At 41.8% G+C, this 22,591-nt stretch overlaps 1 protein-coding gene across 1 annotated transcript in view; it reads right to left on the bottom strand.

The window, feature by feature from the left end:
• Nucleotides 1-15,758, bottom strand: part of TBC1D9 (TBC1 domain family member 9) — a gene marked incomplete at its 5' end in the record, with an annotated part of 51,310 nt that extends 35,552 nt beyond the window's left edge. The window contains one exon of the mRNA XM_080635051.1: nucleotides 15,632-15,758. Coding sequence (XP_080491177.1) covers nucleotides 15,632-15,758 — 127 coding nt within the window. The remainder of the gene's footprint in view (nucleotides 1-15,631) is intronic.
• Nucleotides 15,759-22,591: the final 6,833 nt, after the last annotated feature.

The following is a 22,591-nucleotide window of genomic DNA, read 5'->3' as shown; positions in this document are numbered from 1 at the left end:
TAAGGGGTTTTTTTAAACAGCTGAAATAAACTGCATGCATTATAAAATCATTTAAACCATTCCTGTTAAAATCTTCTTCCCCTTTCAGATGGCCATTTTCATTTTTTACTGTCAGAGTTTCATTAGTTCCTCATTCTGCATTGCCATAACTGGTAGGGAAGACTGCTTCCCTTGTAGTTCTTTCAGATTTGCTATATGCATCATGAAGATATAAAAGCACTACCCATTTTCCATCTTACTAGATTCCTTAAATCTGAACTGAAACTGATGTTTGGAAATACCCCACATATCAGTGAGAACACAGATTTTATATTTCCCCATTCTATGTTTTCTATTTGTATTTTGTTTTTAAGATCTTCATAGGCCAGATCAAATGCAATCTTTTCCCGCATTAACATTCACCACTTTTTAATCTAAGATTTCTGAAATATATGAGAAACAAGTCTGAATACAACATCTGGTCTTCAGTAAGGTCTTCAGATACCTTAGAGAGATACCTGCTGATTATAGGATATGACCACAAGATAATGTAAAATATCCTAATGTTCCCTAGTCTAACTAGCTTTTGTTGTTCCTACTGCCATCTTAAACCCTCATCTTTCATATGTTTTGATTACTCGTGTACACTAACAAGCTGCCTCTTATCAATCCTCCATCAGCCCTCCTAGATACACCTTGACTCCTTTCAAACTTAGGAGACTGAAGTAGGTTATAATGTTCCTCTTCTGCTGAATATACTCTCCATTCTGGCATCACAAAGTCAGTATGGCCCCACTCCAGAAAGCACGTGTGCTTCAACCATGGGCAAAGATCCTCAAATGCTTAAAGCTGTTAGTGAGCTCAAGAGTATTGCTCAACTGGAGTGCAGATCAAGCCAGACACTAGGCTGCACTAATCATCTGAGTTTGCTGCAAACATGTAGCAGGGCTTATGCCAAAGGTTCTTCATGCTTTGCAGCTTCACATGTCTACTGACAGCACTAAATATGTAATAGGCATGATGTAATACCTAAATAAAGTCATATGCTGGCCAAATGTAATCTTCTCCAAGGTTCAGATACACTGTAAGGTCCCTGCAATCTTTAAAAATATGCTTGTTGCTTTCCTCCTGCTGTATTTCCAGATCTGTTGGTGTGTGTGTGTCCTGCCAACCAATTCTGCCAATAGTTCTGGGAGGGCGCTGCAAATGTAAAAACTGGGATGCGCGAGTAACGTCAGGGAGCCAGAACAAACCTGCAGACTTGTGCCACAACATCACGCTAAGAGGAGCGCCCATCCAACCTCCTTCTCCCTGAGGTATGGGAGACAGGAGAGGAACATCCCCCTGTCCCACCAAACAGAAACAATGTAAGATCAAGCAGTGTACTCCAGAAATGTGGAGCACACTACACAAAAACCAAGCCAACTGAAACAAGCCAGCACTGAAACAAGAGAGGAGAGGTAGGTAAGGAAAAGGAAATAAAAGAAATAATACTTTCCACTGATGCAGTAAGTAGCAGTTGCCCAGTGCCTTTTCAGCAATGAAAACAGATTGTAGAAATATCCATGCAGTGAGGTGAAGGGAAAAAAACTCACAGAACTCTAAAACACCCCATGGAAATTCAAAGTCTAGCTTACCAAGGTAACTGCAACAGTTTAGCAGTAAAATTTTACTTATAACTGTTTTGATAGATGATACATGTCATATTTAAAAATAATTTATGTGTTCTTACATACATTAAAGCCAATTAATATTTACTCTTGAAATAGTGCCATTACCCCTGATTGCCATCCTTCGGGAACTGTTCCATTTTGCATTTTAAGTCAGCGTTGTTTTTTGGGGTTTGAGTGGGTTTTTCCCCTCAGATGTGATGCAAGCAGAATGAAATCACAGCAGCTCAAACTGATAATCTCCCTGAGAAGCTTCTACATGAAGTGATCATAGTAAAGTTTAAAAAATTAATTTAATACTGCTCATTAATTCTTCATATACAAGTACTTCTTCAGACATAGTTACAAAATAAGTAACTGCAAGTTTCTATAGAAACTGAACAAGCAACAAAGAATCACATTCCTTAGATTAGACAGGTCCTTGGGCAAGAGCCAGTGAATTATCCAGGCATCAAATCGTGTGACTATACCAATTATATTTTTTTCCCATTATTTCATCAGGTTTCTGACTACAAAATGAAATAAGGAATTCCCAGTGTAAGAACACTAAACCTCCAAGCCCTTGTTCAAATGAGCAGTTTTCATCATCAAAGGTTTAAAGCACAAGTTAAAGTCTGTGGGATTAGCATCTGGATAACTAATGACAGCCCCGATCCTGAAGGCACTCAAACACAAGTAGCCTCATATGGAGGATAAATCCCATCAGACGCACATGGCAAATGTCTAGAGCAGTCATACTGATATGTGGGGGTAGGAGCAGAAAAGGCAGCGAGAATGACTTAATTTTGTTTGATACAACTTTTTGAATAAAGTCAGCTTCCTCTTTCCTTTTCCTCCTGGAAACTATGCTAAGGCACCTGGAAAATAAGGAGCTGAATTGGTGACAGCCAGCATGGCTTCACAAAGGGCAAATCGTGCCTGACAAATTTGGTGGCCTTCTATGATGGGGTTGCAGCATTGGTGGATAACAGAAGAGCAAGTGACATCATTTAACCAAACTTGTACAAGGCATTTGATACAAATTTGACAGACCACTCAGTAGATAAGGAATGGCTGGATGGTTGTGCTCAAAGAGTTGTGGTTAATGGCTTAATGTCCAAGTGAAGATCAGTGACAAGTGGTGTTCCTCAGAGGTCGGTATTGGGACTGGTGCTGTTCAACATCTTTGTTGGTGACATAGACAGTGAGATTGAGTGTGCCCTCAGCAAGGTTGCCAGCACCACCAAGCTGCATGGTTAACACACTGGAGGGAAGGGATGGAATCCAGAAGAACCTCAACAGGCTTGAAATGTAGGCCCATGGAAACAACATGAAGTTCAACAAGGCTAAGTGCAAGGTCCTTCACCTGGGCTGGGCAATCCCAGGCACAAATACAGGCTGGGCAGAGACTGGATTGAGAGCAGCCCTGAGAAGAACTTGAGGGTGTTGGTTGATGAGAAGTTCAACACGGCCCAGCAGCATGTGTTTGCAGCCCAGAAAGCCAACCATATGCTGGGCTGCTTCACAAGGAGCATGACCAGCAGGTCAAGGAAGGTAATTTTCCCCCTCTACTCTGCTCTCATGAGACCCCACCTGGAGTACTCTATTCAGTTCTGGGGCCTCAACATAAGAAGGACATGGACCTGTAGAAGTAAGTCCAGAGGAGGGCCACAGAGATGGATCAGAGAGCTGGAGCACCTCTCCTATGGAGGCAGGTTGAGAGCTGGACTTGTTCAGCCTGGAGAATAGAAGGCTCTGGGGAGACCTTAGAGCAGCTTCCAGGGCCTAAAGGGGCCTACTGGAAAGCTGGAGAGACTTTTTACAAGGGCATACAGGGATAGGACAAAGGGGATTGGCTTTAAACTGAAAGAGGGAAGACTTACATTAGGTATTAGGAGGAAGTTCTGGACTATGAGGGTGGTGAGGCACTGGCACAGGTTGCCCAGACAAGTTGTGGCTGCCCCATCCCTGGCAGTGTTCAAGGCCAGGTAGGACAGAGCTTTGAGCAACCTGCTCTAGTGGAAGGTGTCCCTGTCCATGGCAGGGGGTTGGAACTTGGTGAGCTTTAAGGTCCCTTCCAACTCAAACCACTCCATGATTCTGTGAAAGGCAGTGAAATGTAACACCTGAAACCAGGGAATACAAAGCCACAACTGGCCTTGGGGGGCCTTGGCAATTATTCCTGCGTCATGTTACTGGAAGGACATACAATGCACTAGAGGGTATTACTGGAAAGGGCTTCAGTTACCTCATATAATTTATGCTGAACGAAGAAATCATACTACATTTTACTTATCTGACCACTGTGCCTCACATTTAGTCGTAAGCTGGAGGGGGAGCCTATAACCTTTGCACATAGTATATATATTAATAGTCTGCATTCATGCATTAAAATCATGATATGCTGTACTTCCATCCTTACACTAGCAACCAGTTTTCAAACTATATTTTGCTAGAAGGGATTATGAGCACATGAAGCCTGACCTCCTGCCTAACACAGACCCCCTTTTAAGCCAAATGATTTTTACCTGACCAAAGGCTGTCTTCCAGAAAGGTAGGTCACCATGATTTGAAAACTAAGCAAATTGATTCAGTCAGTTAAAATTCTTCCAAGCACCACTGCACTCTCTGCTCTTTGGAGACCAGCATTCCGATGGCTTACAGTCCAGACTGATTACAAATTGCCCACAAACACTAATGAAATCAAGGGAGGTCCTCCAGTAGAATCAATTTGGTTCATTGTTAGTTACCAACAGTGAACACACACACACACACACTTCAGTTTATATGGACCAAATGCCTGTAATAAGTCACAACATTTTTAGCTGTTTGGATATCCATGGCACAGGTCTTTTTGCAGGAATATTTCTCTTTCTTTTCTTTCTTTAAAAAATATAGCTAGTGATTACTTTTTTTTTTTAATCTTTCATAAGAATTTGCAAGTTTCTTCGCAAAACACCAATTACTGGCGTTTTTTTAAAGAAAAAGTAAGTTTTTGCACCTTACACATAAACAATCTTTCTTACCAGAAAAAGATTTTCTTCCTGACAAACAGTAACCTTCTTTCGCAAGAAGTCACACTTTGATTTAAATAAAGCACAAAGATCAAATAGTCTTTATCATCTTTCTGCTGTCCCCCTGGCAGCAATCTTACTATGTTTGTCAGCCTGCAGTGTTTTACCTGCTAAAATGCAGAGGGGTCTCAAACTAAACTGGATTACATATATGAAAATGAATAGCTGGATTGTATATAACCTGTAGTGCACCTTGTTAAAAGCCAATTTATTTACTATTTATGAATGATAATACTGCGGGATACTGCCACTCAGAGACATCCTCCCCTCCTCCAGTTTGCCAGATGAGAAGCATGTGTTATTTACTTGGCTCCTGATAGCAAAGCCCTGCCTTGCCACATCCTTGTCCCAGCATTACCCTAATACAATTTACAGCCTAACAATCTCTCAAGATACCTTCTTTAAAACGCCTAAACAAACAACATCCATCTTTTTAGCATGTAGAGCAAATACAGATGTATACCCTCCAAAAGTGCTAAGATCTAATACAGGTCAGACTGTGACTCTTGCAGTCATGCTTATGAGCTATCACTCAAATGGTCCAATGGATGTCAGCAGCCTATTGTTGTGTGAGCTCTACACCACAACCAGGAAAACTTGCAGTGTCACATGTGTCATCAGGAAGAATTTTTCAAAACAGGCATTGTGACATTCCACCACTGAATGAAACACATACTTGCTTAAACTGTTCCCGATATTTGAAGTGTGCTGATTAAAGCATGACCCCTTCTCTTGCCACTGAAGTAAGATGGAAAAATAATGAGCTCCGGTCATATACCTGAAACATCCAAGGGACCTAATTTGGATTGTAGATGTCCTCTAGTTTCTGAAAAAGCCTCAATCAATAAGGTCAACTTAAGTCATATTTGTATACTGAGCATTCAGTTTTATACTGATTTCATGGACTGATTTTATGGACAGTGAATGAACTCTTCCTAAAAGTTTGAGTGTTATTTCCTGGACTATAAAAACAATAACTCATAACTCCACATAGCTAAAATGCACAGTGCAAACGACTGTTTTTCCTATTAACTATAATGAATCATTACTCTTCCATTCTTTCTCAAGGTAGTTCATGTGTTTATGTGATTAGCTCTCTCATTTGTTATTACAGGATGAGGTCATCTAATTACTTGTCCGTCAAAATTCAACCTAAAGCAATAATCCAAACTCAATGGGAAATACTTAGAACAAATCCTTTTAAAGGGGTGGATCAATTCTATTTGATTTCATTTCATGGAGGAGCCTAAATGAATAGTAAAAATTATACACAGCTCAAAAGTAATTACATTGTTAAACTTCCAATCCTAGTAATAGTATTCACAAAAGTATGAAAACAACCACTCCACTGTGAACACCACCCTTGGAACTTTATGAAGGGTTATACAGTTTTGTTTTATAGGTCTTCATTTATATAAGTGGAAGCAAAATAATGTCTAAATACTTATTTAATAACTGTCTTCCCATGTGGGTTATATAGTTTTGGCTTATATGGACATGTAATGTGGTATCAAGAAAATCAAACCCTTTCTCTGAAATTAAGGCCTAAGATTTGTTGAGTCTTCCCTGATATCTGCCTTAGTTGCTCTCTTTCTACCCATGCAGTTTTCTAAAGCACTGATTTGCACAGACACCATTATCTTTGCACATAAGTTTTTAAACATATTCTATGAAACTGACTTTGAGGAAGTCCTGTCACTCTACTGACATTTAGCAAGAAAAGCAGCAAAAAATAGGATTTGTTTTTTCTGTCTTCAGGTTGACGAATGCAAATGAGAAAAGGCTGAAAAGCTCTCTAAAAACAAAAAAGCAGCTCATGGAGGGCCAACGTGCTGATCTGGCCTGACTATTGCAGGATAAAGCAGAAACAAATGATAATGCTTTCATTTGCCCTTCAAGTTTAACAATTGTGATTGAATTAGATTCTCTTCCAAATATCTTAAAGGTGATTAGCAACTGAACATCTACCACAGGACTTGTCAAGGTGTCCACACAACTCATTACCATCCCTGTAAAAATCTATATCTTAACTGGACCCTAAATCTGACTGGGTTTAGAATTTCAGGGTTTAGAACTTTTTGTGACTGCATCTGCCAAGCTGAAGGACCCTAATCACTGTAAGATGTAGTCACATTTGTCAGGGTTGTCTACTAAGCAACGTTTACAGTATTTTAGGGTTGTAAAATTCTGCTAGTTTTTTCTTCAACAGAGAAGAATATACATTACAATCTACACCTATCACTACATATAGGTACATACACATACAGCAAAAGAATTTCCTTTATTTTCACTAAGGCCCAGTTTGCAGATGATGAAATGTCCAGGTGCAGACACTCACAGAGTAATAATACATTCAAACAGTAAGTTCCCAGAAACAAATGCACTAGATTGGACCTGAAACAAAAACCCAGCAAGCAGGAAAAGGCTGTGTATGGAGATGAGCATTGACACAACACGATAGACAATTACAGGTATGTGAAGGCTTGCAACACAAAGGAAACTGGTACTTGGACAAAAACCAAAACAAACTCGCACACCTTAAGAAAATAAATTTTATGCTACATGTCAATCACACCAGACTATACGAAATGATGGAGAAGAATAGAGATAGAGCTAACAAGTGCCTTCAAGGTACGATATCAATATTTGCATTAAGTTTGTAAAAAAACCAACCAAACCATTAGGAAGGGCATGATCAGGTACCACTGACCAAAACAGTAGGCAAGTCACCAATTTTCACTTGAAACTAATTCTTTTTAAGTATCTCATTCTCCCAAGAGTACACAAAAAAATTAAACAGACTTCACCCAAAGGTAAAATTTTAATCAACCACATCAGCACCAATGTAAGATTCAGATAAACTATATAATCTTATAGATCAAACAAGTATGAGCAATGGAAGAAAAAAACCCAACCAACCAACACACACTGAAACAAAACCCAACAACCATCACCCCTAAACTAAGAGAAACATTGTAAATGGAATCCAGCCAACACAATCAGTGGTACAAATAGAGAACTGAAGTGTGAACAGTAAATTCAGCTTAAATTAAGGACCAGTCCTGAAGCATAGTATGGTCAAGCACAAGATAAATCCAAAGAGAAACAATAGTGTCAGGAAAATATTACTCAAATTTTAACTGCTCTGACTGAATACCTGCAGACAGATCACATTTCAATAAGCTATTAGTGAAGGCACTTTACCAGGGAAAGGAATGATGCTGAAAAGAAAATCCCAACAACTTCGGCTAATAAAATAATGGAATACAGAGAGAGGAAGTGCAAGACAGGACTGTGGGGAAACAACCAAGAACACAGTCAGAACTCACTAGCTGAAACTAAGACTCCTACTGCAGTAGGAAATCATACACCTTTTCTGGAAATTTCAGAAAAAAAGAATAATCAGAAATCAGGCCTAGAAAATACTTAGTCTTTCATTTGAAAAGCAAACAAATGGAAGGATTTTTTGAGGAAGCCCTTCAGAACTTAAGCCCACCTCAGCACCAATTTAAAGGCAAAATGCAAATACAGATTTCAACATTGATCAGACACCAGAAGTATGATTAGCAATCAAAAAGCTAATAGAAAGCAAGATTTCAGTCAAAGGCTTACAGCCCTTTATACATCTTCTATTGTCATACTTCAGCAAAGTCAATGGCAGCAACAACTCCTGTCCATTACAAGAAAAAGCCATACACTTTGTGATGCTATGATGTGTAAAAAAAGTAGAGGTTGCAAATCCTGGGGAAGAACAAAAAAAGCTGAATAGATTCTGCCTATACCCATGTCCTGGGTTCAGTAGCAGCAGTCAGTTTTTCTCCTTCTTAGTAGCTTTTGCAGCACTGCGTTTTTGACTTTCGGCCTGGGAACGGAGCTGATAACACCGACGTTTAGACTGACCAAGGACTTTGTGAGTCTCATGCTCTGCCAGGGAGGAGGGGAAGCCGGGAGGAAGTGGTGACAGGACGCCTGACCCAAACTAGCCAAAGAGGTATTCCATACCACAGCACGTCATGCCCAGGGAGGTAACGGGCAGGTCCTCTTTTCTGTCGGGCTCTCTTTTCCGGCGGGCGGTATCGTATTCTCTTCCCTTGTTATTTCTCTTATTGTTATTATTATTGGTGGCAGCAGTAGTGATTTGTGTTATACCTTAGTTACTGGACTGTTTTTATCTCAACCCGTGGGAGTTACATTCTTTCGATTCTCCTCCCCGTCCCTCCAGGAGCAGAGGGAAGAAAGGTGGGGGGGGAAGTAGACTGCGTGGTTCTGATTTACGGCCTGGGCTTAAACCACAACAACCCAATATCAAGAAGAGATGGGAATGTGTTTTAATTAACTTTCAAAACATATTTGTGGAACATGTTCTAATTCTACAGAACTCTAACTGAAACTGTCAATGGCCAAAACCTCCATGAAATATGATACAGTCCCCCAAAGACGCAGAACAGGACAGAAGAATTATGGAAATATGGGAACTGATTTGAAGACTGTATGGGACCAGAAAGCAATACAAACTCTGGTATAGTGCAGAAAATTACTAAGAGGCCTACACAGTCTAGAGAGAAATTCTTTACAATGAGGGTGGTGAGACACTGGCCCAGGTTGCCCAGAGAAGCTGTGGCTGCTCCATCCCTGGCAGTGTTCAAGTCCAGGTTGGACGGCGCTTGGAGCAAACTGGTCTAGTGGAAGGTGTCTCTGCCCGTGGCAGGGGGGTTGGAACTGGATGAGCTTTAAAGTTCCTTCCAACTCAAACCATTCTCTGATTCTACGAATTCTTGCTTACTACATTATGATCCTGTGTGATATGTCCAACAGGGCTGAGACAGTGATCTCAGGAGAAAAAGCAGGCCATCCTTGAATTCCATGTGCCAAGAAATAACATTATATCAGAAGGCAAAAATGGCAAGTGACAGCTCAAAGGCCTTGATCGGTCACACTACTCGAAGTGTAAAAGATGACGTAAGATCAAGGAAAATCTTTGACCAAGAAGCATTACAGTAGAGAAATCAGAGCTATACCAAACAACATCTCATGCACTGTATCTGCGCAAACAGCGCACTGCCTGTAAAAAACAGAGATCAAGAGAAGCATTAGGCAGGAAATGAGACACCTTCCAATCCAGCACTTGTGAAAGCATCTGGGAATTCAACAGAATGACTGGTGAGTCAATCTTGAGCACCAAGCAGCAGTTCAAACCTGGACACCTGCATGTCCTCTTTAAGTGGAAATCTAGTCTGAAGAAGAAAACACACCCACAGCAGAACCTAAAGAGAAGCTCAGCAGGATAAAAACAGATGTGGTGTAACATCAAATGACAGAGGGGAAGGAACTAATTTCCACCCCATGAGCCAAAATGAACACTGGAAGCTGATGGATAGGCTAACCACTCATGTCAGTTATGCTAATTGCATGCATACTGATAAATGCTAGATCTGAAGTATCAGAAAAGCACATGCTTTTTACTCAAGTGTACCACATATGACATGAAAAGCCCTAATTGCTTGAATCAACATCAGAAAGCGTCAAGTTTGTTAAAACATGTACCATCCTTCCATCAGACAGATTATATACTGATCAAAAGCTTTCCTAAATACTAGTATAAACCTGTTTTCAAGCAACCTCTTCCTCAAACCTCAGAATTCGGAGGTTGAGGGCAAGACAGAATCTTATCTCCAGATTTGAAATGCTAATTGTCCTGTCCAGCAAGGCTGCAGAAAAGGGTTCTGAATTAGAACACTGTCACAGTATTAAAAATTATATTAGATTTGACATTGAAGGCTTGCACTAGCCAGTCAACCTCAGAACCTCTCCTTTCTGCCTTTCCATTGTGGAAATTACATGGTAACTCTCTCTACAAAAATATCCGGAGAGAAAGATAGTAGTTCATCAATTTCCTTTATCACCTTAAGTCAGCAAAGTTCCATCTGCTCTCTTCTGCTTAAGCATTTAAATCATCTTTGGCAACATCTCATGGACTTACAAACTTGCACTGAATCTCTCACACATGCACTGTCCCCAGCTGTAAGCACAAATACCCTATCTGCAAAATAATTTACACCTAAGAACAGTTCTTACAAACTAAGAACAACTGATTTGCACTGGGATTAAAAGAGATCTTGCAGTAACATTTTAAACAAAATTACTTAGAATTTCATCTCCACTTTACACACATACAAACTCAAAAGCAGCACAGCAGCCACAATCTCTCCTCCCATAAGCTCTAAGTGAATATATTGCTCTGCCGTCAACTAGGCACTTAATTCCTTGCTATACTGTTTTCACACACAAGAGTTTGGCAAGCATTACCACTGTATAGCAGAAAGCAGTTAACTTCTTTACCATAGCTGCTGCAAGATATACTTAATAACACAAACACAAAAGCCTTATAGTTACTTACAAACTTTGACACATTCAAGATTCTTACATCCGTCAAAGTAACAGGGTCATACAGGGCATAGTGCCCCAGTGATGGGAGAGACCTGGGTTCATGTTCTCTCCAAATGCCTCTGCTTCAGCTGAGGAAGGCTGCTGTGTAACACACTAGATCCCACTGGAAAAAGAAGTATTTCAAAGAAACCAAACCACCAGGCTGCCCAGGGAAGGCAGCTGACAACCAGGAAGCAGAACAGGTATAAAGGAGTGAGAGGTAAAAACACCCAGCACCTTTAAGAAAACTAATAAGGGGAGGGGGAAAAAAAAAGATTGTTTTCCCTGTTGAAGAACAAAAGGAAGATGAAACTCCTGAGTGAGGGACACACAGAAGCAAAATACAGGCCTGCATCATGTGCTAGGCACAAACCAATCTCATTAGAAAGAAAGCTCATCAGCCATTAAATACTTTTAAAGCAGGAAAGTACATTTTTTGGTCTTGTCCTGAGAGATTAATTCAGTGATGCAAGATAACACAAGTTTGCAGAACAGCTATGAAAATCCAATTTAAAATCCAATTTACAAGTCTTTCCCACTTTTCCACTTCCCTTTTGTTAAAAAGGGAGCAAAACCCAAACAACCCTTCAATTAAAACATGCTTACAAAGGGAAGTCACATTGATATGACTGTTACTGACATAAACACAATCAGTTAAAAAAGCCTGGGCTTAATTCAGTATAAAATTGGATCCACACTGCTTAGCAGAAAAGCTGTATCTCTTCAGTAAACTATTAATCAGATACATTTTGATACCAGAGATAACTTCTAGGGACTCACTAATTAGGCACTGCCCTAACCCATGATAAGATCATCATTCTCCTAGTTTGTTGGAAGCCTGTAAGTGCCAAAACCACCTCCAATATCCAAACAAGGATTTAAAAAAGAAGGCTTTCTCTACTCAACTAAGTTAATCAAGGCCAAGATGAACAGATCAGTGCAGAAAGGGTCAATTTTTCACCCCTTAGCCCAAAGTGACCAATACTGTTTTACCTGCAAAAGGCTGCTGTACTTGGAGTGGATCCTGAAGAACACATAACACAAGTACTGCTCTCCTACTTCAACTTAAAGCCACCAAGAATTACTTTCACACACCCCCCCCCCAAGGCTATTTAAACTACTTGGCTTCAGACTGAGACACACCAAAAGGCCTAAAAGATCCATTCTTCTGGATTCTGCTCTGGTGATGGTAACCTCGCTCCACAGGACGGTACTAGGTGATGGAAGACAGGTAACGCGGACAACTTGGCAGTCACTTCGAGGATGACGATCAGCCTTCAGCCACCTTTTCACAGTCACAGCATCCAGCCACAGTACTGTCTGAAGGGGTTTGTCCCCAGCCTTCCCCCCTCAGAAAGCACTCTACCGTCTACTTCAGCCATGCCAGCACAACTGCATTACAGTGCTGCCCTGTCTAAAGTTCTTTGAAGTCTGATGTGTTCACAGATGGAGAAAAGGGCATTACACTTAGCCCTGATCAATTTGCTGACTGGTTAGTTTCACAGCAAATCTAGATTCGAGGGCATAGCCAGAGAATCAATGCTTCTCATCATCCAACGTCATGAAGCCATCTCATGTCAAGAAGCCCAGAGTCTCATAATTTGAAAGTCCCTGTCATTCTGTAATTTAAGACAAATGGCTTCAAGAGTCAATAATAAGCGAGTACAAGTCAGCAGAAGTTAGATCACAAAAAAAGAGACAGCTGTATTTACATCCTTTCTTGCATATAAAAATTCAGACCACACCCACCACAGTGGAAAATCTTGCATACAACGTTTCTAGTCAACTTCAAGGACACAAAATCTGGCTTCCCACAGAGCAAGCAGGCCAAATTCTTTACACTCAAGTAGATAACTTCCACCTCTGTCACGAGAGCTATATCCTTGTCAACTACAGCACTTCCACAGCCCAAACACTACCATTATTGCAAATGTATACCCTGTTGACTGCTTCAGCAGATTTACTTACTCTGAACCCTCAGGATCAGCTTGGTCCATCAATACTTTTCTTTTAACCGGTCTTATCTACCAAGAACAACCCATTGGCTTCCTTTACCTGCTGTGGCACTCAATGAGAAGACTACCGCTATTAAAACAACCTGTGTAAAATTCCAGTATTTCCTTAAAAAACAAAGAATTCGAAATTCTACTTATTACTATGCTTACCAAGATGGGAATGGGCTACACCCCTTTCTTTCCTCCTTTCCCACCATTTATTGGTCACTGTGTCAAAGCCCCATATGCTAAAATGGCAAAGGCTGACAAGTTAGAATCATAGAATAGTTAGGGTTGGAAAGGACCTTAAGATCATCTAGTTCCAACCCCCCTGCCATGGGCAGGGACACCTCACATTAAACCATGCCACCCAACGCTTCGTCCAACCTGGCCTTGAACACCACCAAGGATGGAGCACTCACAACCTCCCTGGGCAACCCATTCCAGTGCCTCACCACCCTCTCAGTAAAGAATTTCTTCCTTAGATCCAATCTAAACTTCCCCTGTTTAAGTTTGAACCTGTTACCCCTTGTCCTGTCACTACAGTCCCTGATGAACAGTCCCTCCCCAGCATCCCTGTAGGCCCCCTTCAGATACTGGAAGGCTGCTATGAGGTCTCATATAGCTCTTTAAATACTGCCAGCACTAATCACTTTCTGCAGGCTCATAATGGCTGGCTTGTTTAGTTATGGTTCTGGAAACATGCATGGAAAAAGCTACAACTTTTTCAAGCCCTTTGCCATACAAACAAACCCCCTAGAAATTGTTTAGCTTCTTGTTGCTGCTACCTCAAAGCCACAGCAGCGGCAATTACAGGCAAAGCATGGACACTAGTAAGAGGTACATGGAAAGAAGTTTTCAAAATACACATAGAACTTTTGTATTCTAAAACCTATTCACTATACAGACTGCATACACATACTAAAATAATGGATACAGTGCTCAAATACTTAAATTCCAAGGGTATAAGGTAGAAACCAAGAGAGAACTATTTCTGTATTCTGAACTCCAACCAAATGCTGCCAGCTTATCCGGCCTTCACAAAAATAAAAGGAGTGCACATTTACAAATCCTGCTCCCACTCAAGGAATAAATCTCCAAAAGGGATGTCTCCATCTGTCCAGTGATATCATCAAGCAGACTATTGCAAGAAGGCTTTGACATGCATGCACTGTGCAAATAGGCTGAAAAGAAACTCCCAAATTCTCAAAATGTTTCCCCAATAACTGAGAAATGATTAGAAAATTGATTTGGTACCTCAAATAATCTCTAATTCAAAGATAACAAAGTCAGAAAGGTACTGGAATGCCTTGTGAGACCACATACACAAGATAAAAAAATCCTTAGGAGGACAGGGGGTAATCCACAAAAGGAGAGTCTGCGAAGAATTTGTCAGTAAATACAGCAGGGGTGAACTTTTGAGGCAAGACATGCTTTTTATGGATTTCCTAATTCAAAAGATTAAAGAAACATTAAGACCCACAACCAATGTGATCACTTCCCACACAAGAATGGTTTATCCACATACAACACTGAAGAAGACTGAAGATCTCAGGAGCCTACATGAAAACACAATTTACAGTGGTCCATTAGCTATATTATGGATTGTTTACAAGTCCACAGAGCATTCAAAGGCTGAAGAAACGTTTAATCTCCCAGCAAATATGCACAGGACCTGGAGTCAAACACAGATGTAGTCCACATGTTTATTTTGATTAACCTGAAGAACTAGTGGCAATACAAGTGGATAAAGAAGAAACAGCGCTTCAAAGAATGAATTTGATTATTTTCTGCCAACTGATAACACCATTGGTTCTGTATCTCCAATTTCACAGAAATGCGTATACGCTGCCTAAATACGATGAAAGGTCTTGACAAATGTACAGGCACGGTATTACACAGACCAAGACGCGTATGACCCAAAGACCTACAGAAGTGCCTGCAGTTGCCAGCTGTCGAAAACAAAGCATTCAGGAAACATGTTTTACAAGGCCACCCTGAAGAATACAAAAAAGATGAAGCAAATCTGGTCTCACAGTACATGCTTGTGCATCACAACGTGTTCAAAACGGAAATCTGGTCACATTACACCCTGATGTATGAAGGCACCGGAGACGGCAATGACCCACACAAACCTCCACAAGGAGTAAATCCTCAAGGGAACCTTAGCCAATCCTCATGGGAACCTCAGCGCATTCCACTCAGCCGCACACCTGAGCACCAGCAGGGCGCACACTGATCCCCCTATCCTCACAGCGCCCTGCGAGGCACCATCCGCCACCCCCGGCGGAGATGCCGGTCCCCCCGGCACGGCGCGCACCGGGGCCCCGCACCACGCGGAGAGGCGGCAGGAGCGGGGCAGGACCCGGCAGCCCGGGAAGGCCACCCCTCTCCCCACAGCCGGTGGGGACCCGCCGCCACCCCAAACGAGCCGCGGGGGGAAACAGTGCGAACGCGGCCCCGCCCCACCGTGCCGTTCCCAGGACCCCGGCCGCGCCGTCGCCCTTACCGGCGAGTCCCCCGCCGCCGCCATCGCCGCCGTGCCCCTTCCTCCGCTGAAGGATGAAGTAGGGGTTGGCCCGCTCCGTCACCCACAGGGCGTTCGCCAGCAGCACCTCCTCGGGGTTCACCCACATGCTCCCGACGCAGACAAAGCCCGGCCCGCCCGGCCGCCCGCCTGCGGGGCGCGGTGACTCACGCACGCACGGTCCGCATCAGACGCCACCATGCCCGGCCGCCGCGGCACTAGCGGGCGCAGGGCTGAGGGGCGGCAGCCGCATTAGCCTCCCGCGGCTCCCGCCGCCTGGCGCGGAGGGGCGGCCGCAGCGGGCAGGGGCAGCTCTGACATGGGCGGACGGCCCAGCCCCACACTCGCCTCCCCTCACAAAGCCGCCGGCGAGAGTAGAAGCGGGGCGGGGGAGGCCGCGCGCTCCGCGCTCCCCGCACCTGCGCGCGCGGGGGGGCGGGGCCGGGGAGGGAGGCGGAGTTTCGGCGCGCGCGCCGCCGCGGCTGTCCCTTCAGGGCGGGCGTTGGAGGGAGCGGTGCGGTGTGCAGGTGCAGGTGCAGGGACACGGACACGGACACGGACACGGACACGGACACCGACACCGACACCGACACCGACACCGACACCGACACCGACACCGACACCGACACCGACGTCCCTTCTCCGCACATCCCGGCGTGCCTCATCAGCAGCCGCCGCTGGCCTGCGGGTCCGTGCCTGGCGTTCATAATGCAGGGTCACTGGGGCGGAGATGGCTACCGCCCCTTCATAACTGCCTGCCCTGAAAGATGCGGCATTTTCACTGCGTGGCAAGGAGTTCGTGAAGTTGAGTGTTAAAGGGAAGAGGGGGCTCTGGCCTCCACTTTGGAGGAAGCCGTCCATTCCCAGGAGCTGATTGGGCTGTCCTCTTGCCACAGCCAACCCTGATGGACCCTTTTGTGCTCAGCACCATTTCTGAAGTTCACTCTGCTGCTGAAGACCACACACTGTGCTTGCTGATATGACTGGGGGGAGGATTCGAGGGCCTGAAAAGCCCTAAAATAAACAGCTATATTTGGCTTGACAGATATGCCAAGCACATTCAGAGGATATAGTAGTATATATAGAATCATAGAATAGTTTGGGTTGGAAGGGACCTTAAAGATCATCTAGTTCCAATCCCCTGCCATGGGCACGAACACCTTCCACTAGACTCACTGGCCCCCCTTTGTTCAGAAAACTGTTACTATCTGATCAGATATTTATTTTTGGTTTATTAGAGCTACAAAGAAGAGTAAATTAAACCACAAAGATAATATTAAAACCATGTTCCAAGTGCAGACTTTCCATATCAAGGCTGTAGCTTTATAGTAGAGTTTAGCCTTTCACTGGTGCTGGCTTGGAGCTGGTACCCAGTGCTCGTCATGTGGATATGGACACATGGTCAGGGGAGAAATGACTCTTGTCTGAGGTAGCAGTCATGTGGCTGTTACTGTATAGGTAAAAAGTTCAGCAGAGGGAAGTGACCGTCTCTGTTGAGCTCTTAAAAACTGACAGTACAGCTCTCCATCCCTACGGGGAATGGTCATCATTGTTGCTAAGGCAGGTGACCACAGTCTGAATGGAAATGCAGAACGACTTCTTCACCCTTTCTGTATTTATCAGAGTCAGGTTATAGTGAATTCTAGTACTGTTGAAACGAGCCTATCCTTTTAACTGGAAAGGGTTTTTTAAGGGCAGCATTTTTAAGGAAAAATTCTGGACAAGCAAGTTTCTTACAGCTTTGAGAAGAAATTTCAGGATTTTTTTCTTTAATTATTATATATATTTTTTTTTTTATTTTAAGCCGACTCTGGTTAAAACCTATATGCCAAGTAGCTTGAGTGTTAACTTCTAGCCTGGCTAAAAGTAGTGGCAAAAATTCCTAGTAACTTCCTTTGGTAGAGACAGGATGTCACAGACACAAGGCTCTTGTGTTGTCACATCAGTACTGATGTCATTACATACTAGTGATGTCATCACTGCCACCAACCTGCAGTAGGACTACTAAAGCCACACGGATGTTTTTGGAAGGAGCAGCCAAATGATACCCTGCTGCAGTGAGAGCTGGTGTGAAATTAATTTTCTTTGCAAACAGTGCAGCTGACCTCTAGAAGGAAAAGAGCATCATCAGAGGCTGGGAGCTTTTCCTGCTTCCCATTCCCAGCTAACTTGCTTTTCAACAGCGGGCACAGACAGTTATGCATTGAAAACTGTAAGCACTGAAAACAGCTGGCAGGCCTTATTGGTGCCAATTAGTCAGTTTTAGATACAACAAGGGTGACATATTACTGGCATAAAGAACAGCAAAAGCGTAATTTCTAACATCCTTCCTATTTATTTTCCATTAAGCATTCTAGAACATTTGAATCAAACTGCAAAGAAAGAAAATCTCATCACTCAAGTAAATGGCATTTAAAATGAGGTTATATTGTGTCTTTTTGCTGCTGTGTTGTAGATTGCATCAAGGCTTTTTTTTCAATGGAAGCCTGATCTGCTGTCACAGTAATAAAAAATAGGCAGTGTGAAAAATGGCTGACATTTGTACTGAAGGCAATGCAAATATTCTCATGCATGCCCATTATGCATTTTTATCCCTCAAGTAAAATGCTCATCTATGTGCATTTTTTTTCCCCAATCTTAATTCTCCATTATAAAGTTTCAGTTTCTTTTTCCATCATGTAGTTTGGGAATAAAATACAGAACTTCTGGTCAGTCATGTGTACTGTAGCAAGAATTAAAAAAACAATATGAAATGGAAATAAAGGAATAATTGCCTCTGCTTGTTTTGCAATATTTTGTTGGAAAAAAACTGTATAAGGTTGGGGTCTTAATATGGCTTTAACATTGAATAGGACTGTTTAAAGATTTCTATGCTATTAGATTTGAAATGTCAATATATGCTATTCAGTTTTGAAAAAATGGGTTAAAGCAATCAGGAGCTGATCTCAATATAAACTAAGGAGTTATTTCTTATAATGCTATAATATAAACCTTTCAGGGAAGAAAATAAACATGATTCTAGAAGGACAACCGTTCTGTGCAACATCATCAGGCTAATGGACAATAACAGTACTCAAGCAAAAAAGATTAAATAAGCAGACACTTTAACAGTTACTCCCAAGAAGACCTTCTTTTACAATGGACCTCTCTTTTAGATGCAGCTAACTAGCATTTGCTAGTGGTTCAGGACAGCCATTCTGCTGATTAGGAGCAAAGATAAAATATGAGGATATCAAAAATTACCTTTGAGAAATGCACACATTGCTCAGGTTGGAACAATAGCCATGTAGCTCCTACCCAAGGACATACCTTAGCATGGAGAAGCACCTGGAAGTTGTACATGGAGAGGTGGGCATTTAGATTTTTGTGGAAAGTGTTTTATTTTATAAATAGTACTAAATCTTTAAAAGACTACAGAACATTGCTCTAGGTGTGATGTGGGATGAAACAAAGTGAAGGAAAAAAGCATCCAAGATTTCTTAGTGTGTGGTCAACTCAACAGACACAAACCTTAATATTTGTATGCCCATAGCACACCATATAGAAGAAATTCAAAGCGTTCAAAAATAATATCACTTTTATCATGCAAGTGTGTATTATGAGCACTTTCACATGTGAGCCAACTGAATCATATGAAGTAATTCTTGCTTTGGATCATCCAGCCAGTCGGAGAGCAAAGGGAATTAAATCACAGCATCTGCTATCTGCAGTTCCCCACTTCCAGCTGTGATCAGTGTCCTTCAAATGCAGGACACTCTCAGGCCCTTTGTCATCCCAGAATAATTTTATACTCCTTGGGTCTAATCTCAAAAGCTATTTCTGAATTGGTCACATAAGTGAGTTTCATTTATGTTAAGTGCCTGCTGGGAGATGTACGTTTTGCATGAAGTGTGAGATTAAGCACGTTACGTCTTTTCTCCAAATTGGAGCACAACTTGCCTGATAGGAAGCAGTTAATTTCTGTAGGATTGAGGCAGCTATTCAGTACCAGGCTACCAGAAATATCATTTACTACCCTGGGAGGACAATGTCAAAATGTCTCCCAAAGGAATCTGGAATCAAAATTTTTTAAGGTCAAGGAGCGAGAGGGAATCAGAGAGAATCCTAAACAAGCTCCCTGGAGTTCGCAACAAGAGGTGGGGACACCTTTACCAGTGTGAAAGCAGTTTTGAGAGGACAAAGTGTGCCCTAACTGCTAGAGAAGCATCTGTACCTCATTAAAAGGATGCTGACAGAAGATTTTTGATTTGCTGCTTTGCAGAAGAACAAATCTTACCTTTTTTTTTTTTTTTTTTTTTTTAATAATTGTCCTATCTGTCACCTTCCTTGCATGTTTTGTGTGTGGTAAATGGAAATGTTTCTTGGCTTCTGCATTAATTTAGCTCTGGTGAAAGCTGATTTCAAAATAAAAGGCTAGCAGCAGGGCGTTCTGTTCCTCTTGCTGTGGTGTTTCTCAGAAGGGAAATCCCTGGCATTTCTTCTGGGTACCTACAGAGCAGCAGGATAGATCTTCCCTGAGCTCTAGTGCTCATTTTGGAGCTCAACGTGCCAGAGGTGGAAGAGAAGAGCAGAATTTGAATGGCCTCAGGCATGCAGCCTGAGCTGCATGGCAGGGAGAGCACCTGACCCTCTGACAGGAGCTTTCAACAATGACTCTAATTTACCCATCTTCAACAAGAGGCTTTTACTAAAGCTACCTACATCCCAGGAGGTCTGCTACAGCCAAATTCTTTTATGTTGAAGGTAATATGCAGTTGTCTGTTTCTCTTCCTAGAACATTTTCATTGCCTGGGAAGACTGATAAATTCAGGACAAACTATTGCAAGCTTTCCAGAAGGTTAAATAAAACTTTTTCATATTCTCAGAATATTTTCATATGCTGCAATGCATTTTCTGCACTTATCTGCAATTATGACAGATCTTCTTGAATATGCCACTTAATACTTTTCCTCCCATTGTAAATGACAGCTTTCTTAGGCCAGTCTTTTGTGAAGTTCTGCCAGTCTCCCATGGCAAAGGGGCAACTTGATGCAGGTTGATAAAAAGCAGTTCCCTGCTTTCCATCAAGACATTATATTTAACTACCCTCAGGTATCATAATGACTGCTTTTCTCTTTATAAAGCAGTATTGGTGTACCAGGCTTCCCACAGGCAAGGCAGCTGCTTGCCCACAGCCCACACATCCATTTGTGCCCTACCTTGCTTCATGAGGTGTGCCAGGTAAGACTCACAGTTTCCAAATCTCTTGTCATGTCTATACTATCCTTTGAACTCTGATAATTTCTGAAGTGTAGATATCAGAATTTGACACAGTATTTTAAGAGAGCTTTACCAATTTCTGTTTCGTTCTGACAGAAGCAAGGTCTTTGATGCTTTGAAGACAATCTGGCTGAATCATCCCTTTTTTGACACAGCACTGCACTAGGAACACATTGAGTACTTTATCCAAAATCTTCATGCAGGAAGAACTTTCCAAAGCAGCCATCCATGTTTTGGATTTAACTGGCACTTTTTACCTTATATCTGGTTTATGAGCGTAAGCACTGGGCCGTAGTAGAATGATCTGGATCCTATGTAGCAGTGACTTTATGTCACTATTATCTTGTCAATCTCAATGTCAGAAACCCAGTCAGTAAAAATCCTTTAACACAGTATTGATCATGTAGAATGTTAAAATTATATATGGATTGCTATAAACCTTCCACCTCACTATTATCCCCTTATTCTTACATCTCTCTGTGGGTTCATTTTATACCCAATTGTTATGACCAAGTTAATTCCATATATAATCTGTCTTTACAGTTAAAATGGCTTTGGCAAAATCCAGACATCTGATACCAACTCTACTATCTCTATTGACCAAAGCTTTCATCCTGCCAAAATTAGAAGCAAGCTTTGCTTGACAGAATCTACTTCCATGAGACCATCTATACACTGTTCAAGATAAAATACAATTATATTCTCATCCTGGAAATGTTTGCTAACATTGTGGCAGATTAATCATTCTGTTCTTGTAACCAAATTCAGTGATAGACTAGTCCTCAGTTTGTTAGGTCTAGCTAATTAACAAAGCTTGTTTTAAATGTCAGAACTACATCAGTGTAAGAATGAATGTATAAAAATTTCAACATCTGCTATCTTCCCGTGGAATGAAAATAGGAGAATCTTAAGAATTGAAACTCCAAAGAAGTTATTAAAATTTTCTACAACAAATGAAAGCTGACAATCATAAAACTGTTAAGAAAAAAATCGTCCCTTTGAATATTCCTTAAGAGGTCACACACATCTGAGTGAATATTACTAAAGCCAAAAATCGTATGATGGCAGCTGATATTTTAAATGCAACAGTGACCTGAAAAAGGCACTGTCAACATACTCCAATGAGATGCTAGGAAGAAAAGGAGCAATATCTGCTCCTTTCTCAGATTCAGCCATTCAGCTTCATCTTGCGCCTTCCTTTTAGCACCTTCAGGAGCCACCAGCAGTCAAAGAGATGAGAAGTCACTGAACTAGTTCAGCAGGCAGCTTCATTAGCACTGCTTCCACAGCATGGCAGAATGAGAAAGTTTGAAGTAAAACACTGGCAAGAAATTAGCTTTCTTTTAAAGATTCTTAGGGTTTCATTACATGCCGCCATAATTAATAACGTGAACCAGCTGGAGATGATAAATTTTTTGAGGGACAACATAGATTATGCTAGTCAATAGAGAAAATCTGGCTTTAAGAGTGTTAATAGTTATTACTTACCTCAGAACCTCTTCATTAATTACTTATGCTAAGTTTCTGAATTTAAATACTTTATTATGTGTCATAAGACTTAATTGACTTTGCCTATTCATAAACTGGTTAAGTCTGTTTAACCTTCATTCAGAATAAATTTTGTTTACCCTTCAATGACATTCCTTTCATTTCTATGCATTGTTTTTGTTATCTGTGTTATGC

The sequence above is a fragment of the Psittacula echo genome (genome assembly GCF_963264785.1).
Source record: "Psittacula echo genome assembly, chromosome: 1".
Taxonomy (NCBI): Eukaryota; Metazoa; Chordata; class Aves; order Psittaciformes; family Psittacidae; genus Psittacula; species Psittacula echo.
This window is presented reverse-complemented; position numbering and strand designations above follow the sequence as displayed.